This window comes from Motacilla alba, chromosome 3 (genome assembly GCF_015832195.1).
Source record: "Motacilla alba alba isolate MOTALB_02 chromosome 3, Motacilla_alba_V1.0_pri, whole genome shotgun sequence".
Lineage (NCBI taxonomy): Eukaryota > Metazoa > Chordata > Aves > Passeriformes > Motacillidae > Motacilla > Motacilla alba.
In genome coordinates, this window is record NC_052018.1 from 21,137,323 (window position 1) to 21,152,233 (window position 14,911).

The 14,911-nt window shown below is 38.1% G+C and overlaps 1 protein-coding gene across 22 annotated transcripts in view; it reads left to right on the top strand.

The window, feature by feature from the left end:
• The window catches only part of DLGAP2 (DLG associated protein 2), a 445,650-nt gene that overhangs the window by 417,256 nt on the left and 13,483 nt on the right, over positions 1 to 14,911 (top strand). For all 22 annotated transcript variants that reach the window (XM_038132407.1, XM_038132404.1, XM_038132410.1 and 19 more), the window contains 3 exons: positions 3,793 to 3,878; positions 5,125 to 5,540; positions 14,074 to 14,165. In XM_038132407.1, coding sequence (XP_037988335.1) covers positions 3,793 to 3,878; positions 5,125 to 5,540; positions 14,074 to 14,165 — 594 coding nt within the window. The remainder of the gene's footprint in view (positions 1 to 3,792; positions 3,879 to 5,124; positions 5,541 to 14,073; positions 14,166 to 14,911) is intronic.

The window sequence follows — 14,911 nt, forward strand, 5'->3', positions numbered from 1 at the left end:
GGTAAATTACTCAGGATTATATCTCCAGGTGAAATGCCAGTAAGTAAACACTTGAAAACAGACCAATAAAAAACTTTTTCTCAATGTGTTGCATCAATAGAAAGATTCAAACCCATTCCAAATAAAGGTAAAAGGTAAATCTGCCTCCACATATCAGAAGCAGAGTTCAAAAGAAGACCTGCTATTTCTTACTAAACCAAACAATGTAGCTGGTAAAAACAGGTATGTTTTTGATATGCAATAATGAAGAAGGGTGTGTGTTGCAAGTCTGCCTGCTTTGTTCCAGAAAAAAAATTGATGGACCGATTGATGTTCTCTGTAGGGGCCTTTCCTTGTTTATGTCTTTGGATCGTCATGTTTCCAACAACACTATGTCTGAGCTGCTGAGCCATCTCCATGGAAAGTTAAAGTCTATTCTCTGTCCATTGGCCGTTGGTCACTTCCAGAATGTTATTAGACATATATTGCCCCCACAATTATGATTCTATTGACCCTCCTTACCCTATTTCCGTGTTCAGGAATCTGGCCTACCCATCACACCCCAGGACTCACTCCCTAGACACCAAGGAGCACATTATATAAAAATGGTCATCCCAAGGATATCACTTTTTGAAGGAAGTGCAGTTCTTTGGAAAGGGCTGAAGGCAAAGACTGACACATGAGGAGATGTCAGCTTGGCTTCATCTCTCTGGTTTCTTCTCAGGTCTGAACTGGCCACAATGTCCTGTCCTTCCCTGCTGAGCCATGTGAGTGAGCAGAAGGCCCTGATAAACCCTTTGCTTCCACCTGCTCAACTTCTTCAATCTGGCCACCCACAAACCCCTTTTCCCTTGTCAAACCTTAAGGCTTGTAACCCTGTGGAGCCTGTGCCTACATCACTGACACTATCATCTGGAGTTGCAGTTCAGGCAAATAAGTTCAAGGAACTTGATCAACAAGTGGAAGTAATAAGAAATTATGATGGTCTTTTCCTTTGGACCCAGTCCAACAGAATAATAAAATAGAATTGAATTATGGAATAGTTTGGTTTGGAAGGGACTTTAAAGAACTAGTTACAACCCCTTTCCATGAACAAGAACATCACTAGACCAGGGACCTCTGGGTCCCATCCAATTTGGCCTCAAACACACTTCCAGGGATAAGGTATTCACAACTTCTCTGGGCAATCTGTTCCTAGATTATGTGATTTAACTCAGACTGACTGGTTGCTTTGGGATGAACCCCAGTACCACAGCTCTTAGCAACAGTTTAGACTTCCTCATCACTCCAATTGTTGTTATGGATTTCAACATCAAACAACATCCTCCAGAAAATCTTTCCCCACCTCGGACATCATCTCCCTGCTAGCACTCCTACAGGTGCAACCAGGAGCCACAGTCTAAGCATTTTGTGTTATCTGCTCTTATTCACTACACAGTCATAGAATGGGTCAGGTTGGGAGACCACTGGGTCATCTGGTACAACCTCCCTACTAAAGCAGGGTCACCCCAGAGCACACTGCACAGGAATGTATCCAGATGGTTCTTGAACATCCTCAGGGAAGGAGAATCCACAGCCTCTCTGAGCAATCTGTTCCAGTGCTTGGTCACTCACACTGTAAAGGTGTTCTTCCTTGTATTCAGTTTCTGCCTCTTGCCTCTTGTCTTATTGCTTGGCACCACTGAGAAAAGCTTGGAAATATTCTTCTGATATCCTCCTTTCAGATACCTGTAGACATTTATAACATCCCCTGTCAATCATCTCCTCTACCCCTGAGAATGAGTTCACTCTTCAAAACCTGTCCATTCATGTTTGACTGAGGTCTCATTGCAGAAGTCAAAGCAGAAAGTGTAACTTGTCTCTCTGCTCCGCCCCCCGCAACAGCCTACATGAGTATCTCATTCTTTGACCAGTTAATTCAGGAAATTAATGTTTTATATGCAGCTTTCCTCTAATCACTGAGAGCACTAGCTGAGTGCCTAGTCCCTCACTTAGACTAGAATTTGTTATTTACGGCTCTTTTGGACTCTTCTTTGCTATAGATAAGTCTTCATTTCCTGATAGATAGACATCTCTTTGTGCTAACAGCTGGACCTCATGGCTGCTTTGCATAGAGCAATGTTCTTTCAGAGACTATGACGCCCCAAGCAGCTGAGGCTTCTCACCCATGTTGCAGCCAAGATCCACCTTAACTAGGAAACCATTTTACCTATCATTTCAGTTGGTTGTTCTGGTTTTTTTTTTTCCTCCAATCTGTGACCTCTGTGGTTGAGGGTTTTTTTTTTTACTGCCAATGTCAAGAGGAATCTTTCTTTTTGTACTGATAACACCACATTCTGTTACCAAGTCTGATATATTAGTTCTCTCAATGCACTGCCCATCAAAATGAACTCAGCGAGCTTCCATGCAGTTGCACTTCCAGGCAGCATGCACTGTCCCCTAGACCTTGTGTGGAATAAAGGGAATTGCTGTGAAATGTGTCTTTCCTGGACTGTTGTCACACTGATAGCCAGACATTTTAGCACACCTGTGCCTGGTGCTATACTGTGCAGCTCAAGCATGCCATTAACATTTACTAGAGAATTCCTGCACTAGCTGTTTCATTAACATCTCCAAGACTTACACACATATAAATATGAACGTGTACTCATTGGTGGCTGGAGTTCCCTTCCATTCACCTACATGTGACTGCACGCTGAGCTATGGCTTAGAGATGGAAGGAAAAGTTACCAGCAACTCTCTTCCGCAAGTATAGTCCACATATGCACTCGTTTCCCACCCTCCTCCCACCTTGTCCCTGGATCCCTTCAGAAACCAGGTGGGGTTGGGACTGTGCAGCTGAGACACAGCTGCAAAGACCATCAGGCTCTTTCCAGAGATGCCTGTGACTGCTGCAAGGGTAAAAATTTTCTTATCTGTATCATCAGATATATTCTTTGAATTCACATATGGAGTGTGCATATGGAAAACCGGTTGATAATATTTTTTTTATTTAACAGTGACAATATTATTCAAAAGGAAAAGTCAGTTCTACTCTTTTTCTTTTTTTCCTGCCTCTTCCTTGATTCAGTATAATTTGCATACTGCAGCACTTGCTCTGTCTGTGTCAAAGACTTGGGGGCAGTGTGGTGGTGGTGGGGAGTGCTGTATAAAATCCCACAGAACCTTGCAAACACAAGTCTCAGTCTTGAAGGAAACTACTGTGAATATATTTCGGTAAGTGTATTTCAGATGGGAATGCTATAAAAAGTGCATAAATTGCCTGCCTGATACAGCATTTTCAGGACTGTGTTATTAAAAAAAAGGTGAGATAGGGCATTCTGCTGTATCCCTCACATCATTTAATGGTTTTATATTTGTCAACATAGTTGTCAATAAAATTTCATTGCTCCATTTCTTTTTATCACTTCCAAGCTTATGGGGCTACTTCAGACTTTATTTTATTTTGTAAATCAAGGACAATAATGAGACTGGTTTATAATAATATAAAATGGGGTTACCCTGTGGATTCCTCATCCTAAGAACAGCCCTTCCAGACCAAGCTTACTCCCTGATCCCACCAAACTGAGTAAGTGCTTCCGCTTGGATTTGAAATAGGGAATTACATAGCAGAAGTATTTGTGCAAAACTTTAATAAGATACAGCACCAAAAAAAATAATATCAGGCTGAATACCTATTGCATTTATTTGACTGTGCTAGGTGTTTCTTAGCAGTAAGAGATGAAATATATAATTAATTTTGAATGAGTGTGTGCAAAATTGTGCTGAGTTGTCAATGCTCACTCTGCAGATGTATCTTTTGTGTTGAATTAGGTGGAAACAGCAACTGATTCAGATACTGAAAGCAGAGGCCTACGGGAATACCACTCTGTTGGAATTCAAGTGGAAGATGAAAAGCGGTAATTTAAGCATGTTCAAAAATCTGTAGTCTTTCATAACACAGCATGCATTTGTAAACTGATTTAAGAAATAACACCTGCCAGGTGCTGCCACTAAATAATCCTCAAAACCAAATTCCTTATATGCATGATTTTCATTTGGTAAAATTTGTGGAGATTGCTTAGCCGTTGCTTCACATTTATCTAACTTTCCACTTTTTAATTGGAGGGAAGGAAGTTAAAGTATTAAATTGAAATAGTGGCTTAATATAATTTCATTATTGTCAGAACAAATACTAAGAGCTACATATTGGAACAGTTTTCTTTTGACAGGACTCCTCATGCTGATCCAGGCTTTCCCAGTCCACAAAAGGAAACAAAATTCTTAGGATGGTACCTTTATTCTAAACTGGAATCAGCATTCTGATTTGTTCAGTCCTTCTCTGGTTTTGTAAAGCTACTGGCCCATGTACTGACCCACAGCTTAAGCCTACTAGGTACTGTTTGTCAAGTACTGGACCAGGACCATTATCTCATTTCACAGCAGCTGTATGAGAGTATCTGGCTGCTAATTGCCTTTTGCCATCATGGACTACAAATAATTTGAGATAGTGGACTCCAATGTGGAAAGATATCACAAATAATCTTTGCTTCTCTAACATTTTAACACAAAGCTTTTCTAAAATGTCATATATATATTCATATATATTCAGTGTCATATAACAGTGGATAATCAACTTTTAATGGGCACTCTATATGACCAAAAAAACCCCACAATCCACAGTGTTTAATGTGCTGATATTATGTTTCTTTTATTACAGGATTCTCAAAAGTCCTAACTGAGCAGATTTTCAGATCTTTTCTACTTAAAATTCTGAACACTGGAAAATTTATATATATATATATATACTTTACAGACTTCTATCAGGAAGTTCTAGTTCTGCTAGTTATTTCCAGTTTATTTAGTAATGACACGCGTTATTTTGTAGAATGAGAAGAAATCAAGATTTGCTTCCAGAGACAATTTAAATTATTTTCTTTTGTAGCCTTGCTTAGATCAATGATCCACTATGCATTTTTTTCCTCTCTCTTGCTACTCACCATCTAATTTTAGTGAGCTATACGCAAAGAAAAAATGTTTAAGATAAAGTCCAATGAGAAGAACAGAATCCATTCCTTCTCGCTGAAACATTATTCTGTGTCTCTGTACCATCACATGCATTATTTATATGTCTTAATGTCTTTTCTTTCTTCCCTCTTCACCAAGACATGGACGATTCAAGCGCTCGAACAGTGTAACAGCAGCTGTCCAGGCTGACCTGGAACTGGAGGGTTTTCCAGGACACATTACCATGGAGGATAAGGGACTTCAATTTGGCTCATCATTCCAGCAGCACTCAGAGCCCAGCACACCCACCCAATATAGTGCAGTGAGAACTGTACGGACACAGGGACTGTTCAGTTACAGAGAAGATTATAGGACCCCAGTTGACACCTCAAACCTTCCACCACCAGAACCCTGGCTGGAGCCAGCCATCGAGACGGTAGAGACTGGTCGAATGTCTCCGTGTCGACGGGACGGATCTTGGTTTATGAAGTTACTACACACTGAAACTAAGAGAATGGAAGGATGGTGCAAAGAAATGGAAAGAGAAGCAGAAGAAAATGATCTTTCTGAAGAAAGTAAGAACATTTCAGTATATTTTCAGTATACAGACAATTACTAAAATATGAAATCTGTTAGGATAAAGCTGTGAGTTGTGGTTTGTCCTTACTCATTCTGTGGGAGCAAAGAACCATAATACATAAGAACACTGTCCTGTGGCTAGCTGCACAAGATGGTGCTTCCCAGAGTAAGGTTTTGTGGAAGTAGTTAAAGAACCAACCCTAGAGTCCAGTGCAGGATCAGTCTGGTATTACATAGAGCTCAGATGGTGCAATAGCTCCATCCACAGCTCCAAATTTGACACATTTTTCCCATTCACTTCTCCAGTGCTTGACCCTTTGCCAGAGCGCACAGGGTGGTCTTACATGAACATTGTTTTGCCCTTTACCTGAAACCTGTGATTTTGCCACTTAGTGAGCAGCCATTTTAAAAATGTTTCTATTCCTTTACTAGCACTTCAGCCTGCTGGAAGAACAGAAAGCATAGCAGGCAAGAACAACAGTTAAAGTACTTCTGCAGTTAGACAGGCATATGCATTATTAGAAAATTCATCTGCATTTTCTTATTACAATTTTGTCAAGAATCATTATTATTCTCTCATGTCCTGTGGACACCTTGAAAGGAGTGATGGGATAAAGTGAAAAATAATGTAGACTATTTTGGAACAAGATCCAAGACAGCGCTAATGATAGTAATATATCAAAGTGGTCCTAGGACTCAGTAGCCAGCTCCCTGTGATTCCCTTTGAGGTCAATTATCCTTGTTCTTCAGGCTCAGTTTTATAAATATTTCAACCCCTGACAATCTGAATTATTGTCTCAGCTGAGATTTTCTCAGACCACAAATGAATTCATATTAAGTTTTCTTACTAGCATCTTTCCCTGCGCTCTTACAAATTTCAACATCATGTCTGAGTAGTGTTTCCTGATCATCTTCTTTCCCTCTCAATGAGTTCTGGCTATGATGTACCCTCAGGTCTTGAGCCAGGCCAGCATGGTGACTAAAAGGCCAATTTCTATTTCTTGCACTGACCTTTTCAAAGCAAAAAATGTCTATGTTTTTACGTCATTGTTTTTTTATTTTACAATCATATTTCTCTACTGTGTTGTGCACAAGTCTGCCAAGTAACAACAGAGGATTTGGGGAGGGGCAGTGAGTACGGCTGGTTTTCCTTCCTTCAGCCTCTGGTGCTTTATGGACTGTGGGTTTTGTCCTTATTTTCATTATGGCAGGGCTCAGAATTTTCCCCTTCCATTGATTCTATGAAGACTTTAATACCCTTCTAGGGACTGTCAAATAACAACATATTTTCCTTTGATTTGCCTGTGGAAGATTTTCCAAGCCTTTCATAATGGTTATTCGTCAGTACCTTTTTCGCATGTGTCGTATTTTTCAATTCTTCAAGTCTTTGCAGGGCTGAATACTGACATTACAGTGTCATCATTAAGAATCCCAAAGCACCTGCTTCCCAGATCACCTGTTACTGATGTAGGAACATCAGTGTTTTCAGTCTGAAGCAGATGTTCAAAGAGCAAGGCTTTGATCTCCTTTGAAAGAGTAGGATTATTTTAGGGTGCAAAGGGGAGAAACACACAGGCCGTTAGCCCCTCTCTTTCCTAGCAAGGAGTCTGCAGGCTAGAGATGGATGTCTCCTGCCTCCTCTCTTTGTAAGCTCTTCCTTTTGCACAGCCCCAGTCAAATCTGCAGCCATATGAAATGAGCAAGGGAAACACGCTTGCATCCGTACCTCTTCCTCACTTGAACACGTGGAGATGCAGTTAGAGCTGTTACTCTTTGGAATATGAAACTGGGTACTACATGAGGAAAACTTGGACGACTTGACTTTAGCTGACTACCTGTTCTCAGATGCAGAACAATTCTCCTTCCCATCATGTGAACCTATACTTTTGCACACCAGATATACTCTGGAACAGCTTGCTGCATGGTAAAATGGCAAATAAGAAGGTACTTTTCTATAAATTCTACATAGGACATGAAGACAATATGGACTTCAGTAATTTTTATTAATATTAGGAGTTAGTGACCCTAATTTGGAATATTTCAGTCAAAAAAACAAGACATAGTATCAGGATTTTGTTTCCCTTTTTGAAGAGGGACTCAAATTTGGAAAAGAAAAAGAAAGAGCAATTCCCTGATAACAGAGTTGATAAAATACAACTGGAATGTGGTATTCACATGCCCTCTGAACAGAGAGAAGCTGTGAGAGAAGCAGAGAAAAGAATGATCAAAACAATTCTTATCTCATTTGCTGCTCCTGTGTTTGTGCTTATGTGGAATGTGTTCTGGAGATTGTTTACCCAAGGTGATTGCTTGATTGGATTCTGGTGGAATTGTTTATATTAGTCAGCCTATCAGGTCCAAGTTGTGTCCTGACTGCTGGGAGACAGTCATGAGTTTTCTTTAATAGTATTCTTCAGTAGTTGGTAGTAAGTATAGGTATAGTATAGTATAATGTAGTATGATATAGTTTTAATAACGTGAATGTTCAGCATTCCAAAGCCTTGGAGTCAGATGCCAACCATTTCCCAGATGTGGGGTCACCTCGCATTTTCGATACTGAAATCCTTGAAGTCTCTTTTTTTAAACTCACAAAAATGGGTTAATTACTTGTTCTTTGGGGAACTTTTTGACCTCCCTAATAGGTTAAAGAAGTTATAGAATAGGTCTACATAGTGTTTGCAAGGTCAGAATTTGTGTTCAGCTGACTGTCTAAAGTTCCTATTTTTCATTGTATATAACTCATTTCAAGAGATCTTCTTGAAATTTCCAAAATCCATTATTTTTAAATGGTATCTCTTCATCTAATAGCACTTACATTAAGTAAAAGAAAGTTTCAAATAATTAATTTCAGCAGGAGAATGAGTTTCACAGCATTCTAAAACCTCTGTGTGAATGATTTTTTTTCCTGTTGAGTCTTTAAAACATTTTGTATCCCCAGTCTGAGCTACAGAGGTTGTAGGGTATTTATCCTCAAGAACTTAAATTTAATAACATCACAGCATGAAATGTATCTTGGCAAATTTAAACATTTGCCAGTTCTTGAAGAAAATAAACAGAAATGCCTGAGCCAAAAGCAAATAAATATGGTTTTCCATCTTCCAGCAAGACTACTATTCCCAAAACACTATACAGCAACGTTTGCACATTTAAATTGTCATTCTTAATGCTGAATCATTTCTTTTTGGCCTGGATATATTAATTGTATGTGAAGACTGAATATAGCTTAGCATCTCATAGGAGAAGGCTGTCCTTATGATACCACTTCTATTTTGTTTTAAACATGGGAACACTTAATAAAGAACTGCATTTTAGAAAACAATTTCAGTTTTGGTGTTAACACAACAGCCCTGAGATCACCAAAAGCTCTCTGATTGCTATATTGATTTTTTTCTTGCACTGAACCTTTTCTTCCATAATGTTGTTTTAAGAACTTCACTCATCAGGTCTTAGAAAAAGAGATAATAATTGCAACAAAAATAACCTCTCTCTCCTTTTTTCAGAGGATTTTTTTTTAATTTGGTCAGTTGCCATGAGTTTTATTTTGAAGTCTCTGCAGAGTTCTTATATTGTTTGTGCAGGCAGTTATTTGTGTTCTGTTCTATATTATTTATATATGTGTATGTATGTGTGTGTCTGTGTGTTCATTTATAGGTAAGAAATACAGATATGTGTCTGTAACAGTTCCCAGGGTTAGACATCTGGTCACTTGCACTCACAGGGCGTCTCCAGGCAAAGATATGTGTTTCTCATGGGTGCTGACTGGAGTTTCAGTTTTACACCCTGAAAATTGTGTTTGGCTATTAGTGTGTACGTGATGACAAGGAAAACAATTTCAAGTGTCACAAAGCTATTGGAGACCAAGAGGGTCAGGACTCTGCATCCCATGAGCACGGTGATGGGAGCAGGCAGAGCAGAGCAGGGAGAGAGAACCGCAGTCCCTGCCCACAGCTTGCAGGCAGGGTTTGGCAGGAGAAAGAAGACAACCCTGGGTTTCTCAGTGCCACCTGCTTGGCCACTGGAGAACTTTGTTATGGAGAACAGCTCCACAGAGTTTACTCTCACATAAAAATTCTTAGATAGGTGCAGAAATTAACTATAGGATAAACTATGCCAGCAGAAATGTTTTGCTGGTATCTTCTGCATTGTGGTTAGCAGCTCTGCTGGCATAGCAGTAAAGTGATCTCTAGTGGGGAAAAAAATAAAGATATTAGAGTGGGAGCTCAAAGTATCACCTCTCTCTCCCATTCCCTTAATTCCATGTATACTGGACCATTCCTTGCTAATCCTCTAGCTGATATTTCCACAGTACTAATAGGGCTGAATAGTAATAGAAAACAGAGTAAAATCTCCCATAATTTTAGGTGAATAAAAATCAACAAAAAAACTTCACAGCCAATTGCTTTTAGTATATTCATGAATTAATTTTCCATAAAAGCTTTCTTAGGTGTTTGACCAAATATAGGTTATCCTTTAACCAAAGAGAAATTACTGACATCATTTTCTAATGCTTTTCACAAACCTATGCTTCAGGAGATATTGAAATTTCCAGTTGGAGTGTTGTGAATGACTAAAGAATGTCTTAACTGTACCGAAATAGTCTGTAAAGTTCTACAGTGTGGCATCCAATAATTCCTCTCAGCATTTTTATTGTTCTGCTGAAATTTTCTCCTTTTTGAACTTAGCTTTGTTGAGGTAAAAAAGTAAATTTGCAGCAAGTCCCTGTTGGTGAACAAGGGTCCCATTACTCTCCAGAGCACTGCCAGATGAGGGCTGTCCTGTCCTAAAATGCCATTTAAACATTATATATTTATTTTTGTGTCTAGATGCTCTGTTGATAGAAAAATGATATTTCTAAAGATTACTAATTTAAATTTAGAGATTAGACAAATATCATGCCCTACTTTGAGTTAGGAGGGTGAACTAAATGCCAGTTTCAATATTTTTCCAGGCATATTATTTCAGATTGTGGAGTAATTTATTTACAAGTATAGGGAGGGAATGAAAAGATCAAATGGAATGAAAATTTAGATTAAAATACATCATTTAAATCGACAGTAATGAATGCCAGAAGCAGATGGATTGTTAACAGGTTCTCACTGCTGGTGCAGCAGTGGCACAATTGAACAAAGCTTTTAACCTGTCAAGATCAGAGTTACAGCATCAGATTATAATCAATTGCATCAATACAGATCTAACTTTTCCCTCTCTACTTTAGTGATATGAAATAATTTTTGTAGAGGTTTTGTAGAATTTCTCAAGCAATCCCACACATACAGGGAAAAAGACACCACTGAGTTAATTGTGCAATTTCCACGATTTCTAATCGGGGTGTAAATCCTGAGCCTACTTTTACTGAAGTCATGGTCAGGGTTTTTGTATGTCTTCAGAGCTGAAATCACACAGGACCATACAACAAAAAAAGAGTGCTTCATATGCTTCAGGGAGCAGAATTAAGGTTGTGTGGCTCTTTCCTGACATTTGGGCAAAATTATCGTAATGCAAAGAGGTTTATGGATTATTTGAATATTATGTCTATTTACGTGTACTGGTAGATTTTATCATCATTTATTTACAAGAAAAATCTTCTAGTCATCACCAAACATCTCAATCTCTTCAGTCTCTAACATTCATCATTTTTTCATGGAGATAATCAATCTACACTCATCAGAATAATTCCCCAATGCATGAAATTAATAACAAGGCTTTGGATGTCTATTAATATTGTGCTAAAGATTATGAGTTGAAGTGTTTTAATACTTTAATTTAATTACAGCAAGGCAGAGTAGCATGAATATGAGAGATTCTAACCTCCATGTTTTATTACATCTGATTTACTTATTAAAATGGAAATAGAGTTAGATCTTTAGTAAATTCTAGGGCTGTAATTATACATGTGTATTCAGCACTGTGACTCAGTGGCACATGCAACCATCACAGCCTTATATCCCTGACAAATGTGTAACCCACCAAAATGCTTCGTTGCCAGTGCCTAAATCTTGACCAGTCTGACTGGGCTTTAAATCATTAATGCTTGTTGACATGATGCTTCATGATAATGAAGATAAAATTAATGTTTATTTAGTATGAGGGTTTGGGTAGCTGAGGTTCAATAGAAAATATCAGACATATATAGATTCCGTCAGGATCTATATTTCTGCAGAAGAGCTAAAACCAATGCCCCTTACTCAGACTATGTATTTGAGCTATAAACTGTAAAATTCAGCAGAGGAAACTAAAACTGAACTTTATGCACTAGAGATAACCATTCCAACCATCAGACCACGGAATCAACCTCACTCTTTTGTTGCCTAGTGAATCATTGAACGTAGCATGGAATAGGTGATGTCAGGGATCTGCTACAGCATAATTCCTCATCCTGGAAAAGGAGGACCTCTGACCCCACACTGGCAGTTTGTCTAATGTCCTAAGCTACAGATCACCAAGAGAAAAAAGGAGGATACAAGGCTGTTTGTCACTAAAGTCAATGCCTTTATTAGAAATGTTGAAAACCAAATTAAAACAATTTGTGTCTGATCAAATGAAACATTTCTTTTTTATTTATGTTTTTGTATGTTTCTTCAGGTTTTAACACTCAAATATTCCTTCCTGTATGCTAATAACACTGTAGAGGAAAGTGAGGGGTTTGATGATCAAAAACCCCAAACTAATTAAAATGATTTATTTCATTTGGCCAACAGAACAAAAACAAACCTCAGGGAATTACTCATGCAGCCATGAACCACTTAACCCTTCTACAACGGATGTCACACAGGACTGATGAATTATGTATATTTCTGTTTAATTTAGTGTTGTGGCACAGCTGTACTGTTTGCCTAACAGAAAATGAAATAGAGTTGAGAACTCTACATATTAGCACATGCCTTGAAAGTTACTAACACTTTAACTAGAGCCCAAAATTTTCAAATTATCTCTTGCTACTACTTATAGGTGAGCAGATGTTTCACTGGTCTAAAGAAAGCAGAATTAAAACGTAAAATCTACAACCAAAATACTGTTTTCACATGCCCTCCTGTACTTATTCTAAATAACAGCAAAATTATAAGCCCTGCCACATTTTAGTTTTTCCTATATCAGGGGCTGCAGTTCAGTTGTGCTGTATCAGCTTTATTCCACACTTACACTTAACACCCTGTTTGAATTATCAAACTTGGTTTCTCCAAACTGAAGTAAAATATATCAGAGTAATTCCTGTCTACATTTACCGCACCTCTCTATATCTTTAACATTTAAAGATCTGGAAATTCTCCTGCTAAAATAAAATTTTCACTGAGACCACAGTTTATAATGCTTTTTAATTTTTTTTTTTTTTGTCATAGAAATGGATGTGGAGGAAGGGAACTGTAGGAAAGGATACGTAGGACGGTATGGAAGAGCATGGTGCACCTACCAAAGTGTGGTATTTATCCCAGCAGATGTGGGAGTCAGGATGAGTTAGTTTCTTAGAGATAAGCCAATCCCCTTAGGTAGTACTGTCAATAAACAGACTGAGGCATCTCCAGGAGGAAATTCAGCTCATCTAAAAATAAGTGCCTAACATGGCTGAGTTGCTGAACTCAGATCACTGATTATAATGCATTCAAAAATTTTCATTTAGACAGATGACTCTTGGAAACAAAGTCAATGAGTTTGGTCATTTGGAAACAAAGTAAAATGAGTTTGGTAATTTTCCCCAGTGCATACTGTATGGGCATGTACCTGGACAGTGAGGAAATGCCAACACATCCACGGGGGCTGATGCTGGTTCAGCAAAGTCCTGGAGCACCTGTTTGTGTCCCACTTTGTCTGAATCTCCTGTGCTGAGGACTTTGTACATATTCCTGGGCAGAAAACCTGTAATTCCTAGTGGGTGTACCAAAACATGTCTCAGAGATGTAATTCCTGTGAGGATTTAATCCTTATGGTAGGAATATGTTATATTACAGTTGAATGTAGTAACTGTACCCTCAGAACAGATAAAGAGATCTCACCCAGGGATCACCCACACAAGTGCAGTGAGTGAAGTAATTTGCAATCACAGAACCAGAAGTTATAATCTAAGGTACACGTGCCTTCAACATCAGAAGGAACAGACATCCAAGTGGTTCTTGAGGCAGGACAATTTCAACAGCTCTCAATTTACATGAGCAAATGTAAATGGGAGAGATGTCATTTACTTTGAAATTTAAGAATGTTTTCAAAGTCATATGGATTGATGGATGCCCACTTCAGAAAGCTGAATATAGTCCCTTAGTTTTTTCTACTTCCTTAAGCAAGTAAAGTCTAAGCTGTTTTGACTTATTAATACATCATTTATTATTCATTCATTATTGCCAAAACATAAGGTGCCACTGAGTTTTCCTATACCTCAGTCTTTTTAAAAAATGTTTCGTGTGTATAACCACAAACAACAAAACCAAATATTCAGTTCCATTTTCAAATAATCATGAACTTCACCTGCATTTTTTGAGCTGGATATTGTATTTACTGCCAAAAAAACATTTATTGGTAGTAATCCCTCTGTATGCTTAGTCCTAGGTAAGATCCGAAGTGCTGTTGGAAGCGCTCAGCTCCTCATGTCTCAGAAATTCCAGCAATTTTATTGGCTTTGTCAGCAAAATCTGGTAAGTCACTTTGCCTGGTTATTCTTGAAGAGTTTAAGTTTATTCATCCATAATATTCCACAAAATGTCACTTTAAATTTTAGAATTTAATATTTTTACTTCAAAAACAACTGTAGTGCACCTGAGCAGTACTATTTTCATGTCCCACATTTACTTCCCCCTTTTTTTAAACTTAGTCCTTATGTATGATGTTGATAGATTTTTTAAGCATATATGTAATTTCAGGAATTTCAGTCTGATTATATTTTGCTTTTCTCTTTTTGCTGTCTTTATTAAACAAAAGAAAATGAGAAGGAAACAAATACAAATTTTCTGAGACACAATATTATGGCTTATTTTTGCAATACCCTAATATAGTAACTATACTTCATGTAAGGAAGGGGGAAATTTTCACATTAAAATCAGTAAGAAATCGTAAAATAGAATAGTGGAGAATAAATGATCCCAATTTCTACCTACCTGAAAACAGGACTGATCATGGAAATGAGATATCTATAATGTTCATCAAATTAAGTTGGATAATTTGTGTTGCCAATTATATATGAGATGTCCTGGGGCTAAAGGAACAGATATGTCATACTACTTATGAGGGTTACTGCTATTGTTCTGGAAGTTCATTAGAGACTAATTCAATTCTAAATGTTATCTTCATTAATATGACAGCAGCCATCAGTGATGCAAATGCTGTGGCAAGATGATACTAACTGATAGAAGAACCTAATTCTTCTAGCTACAGCTGGTGGCAG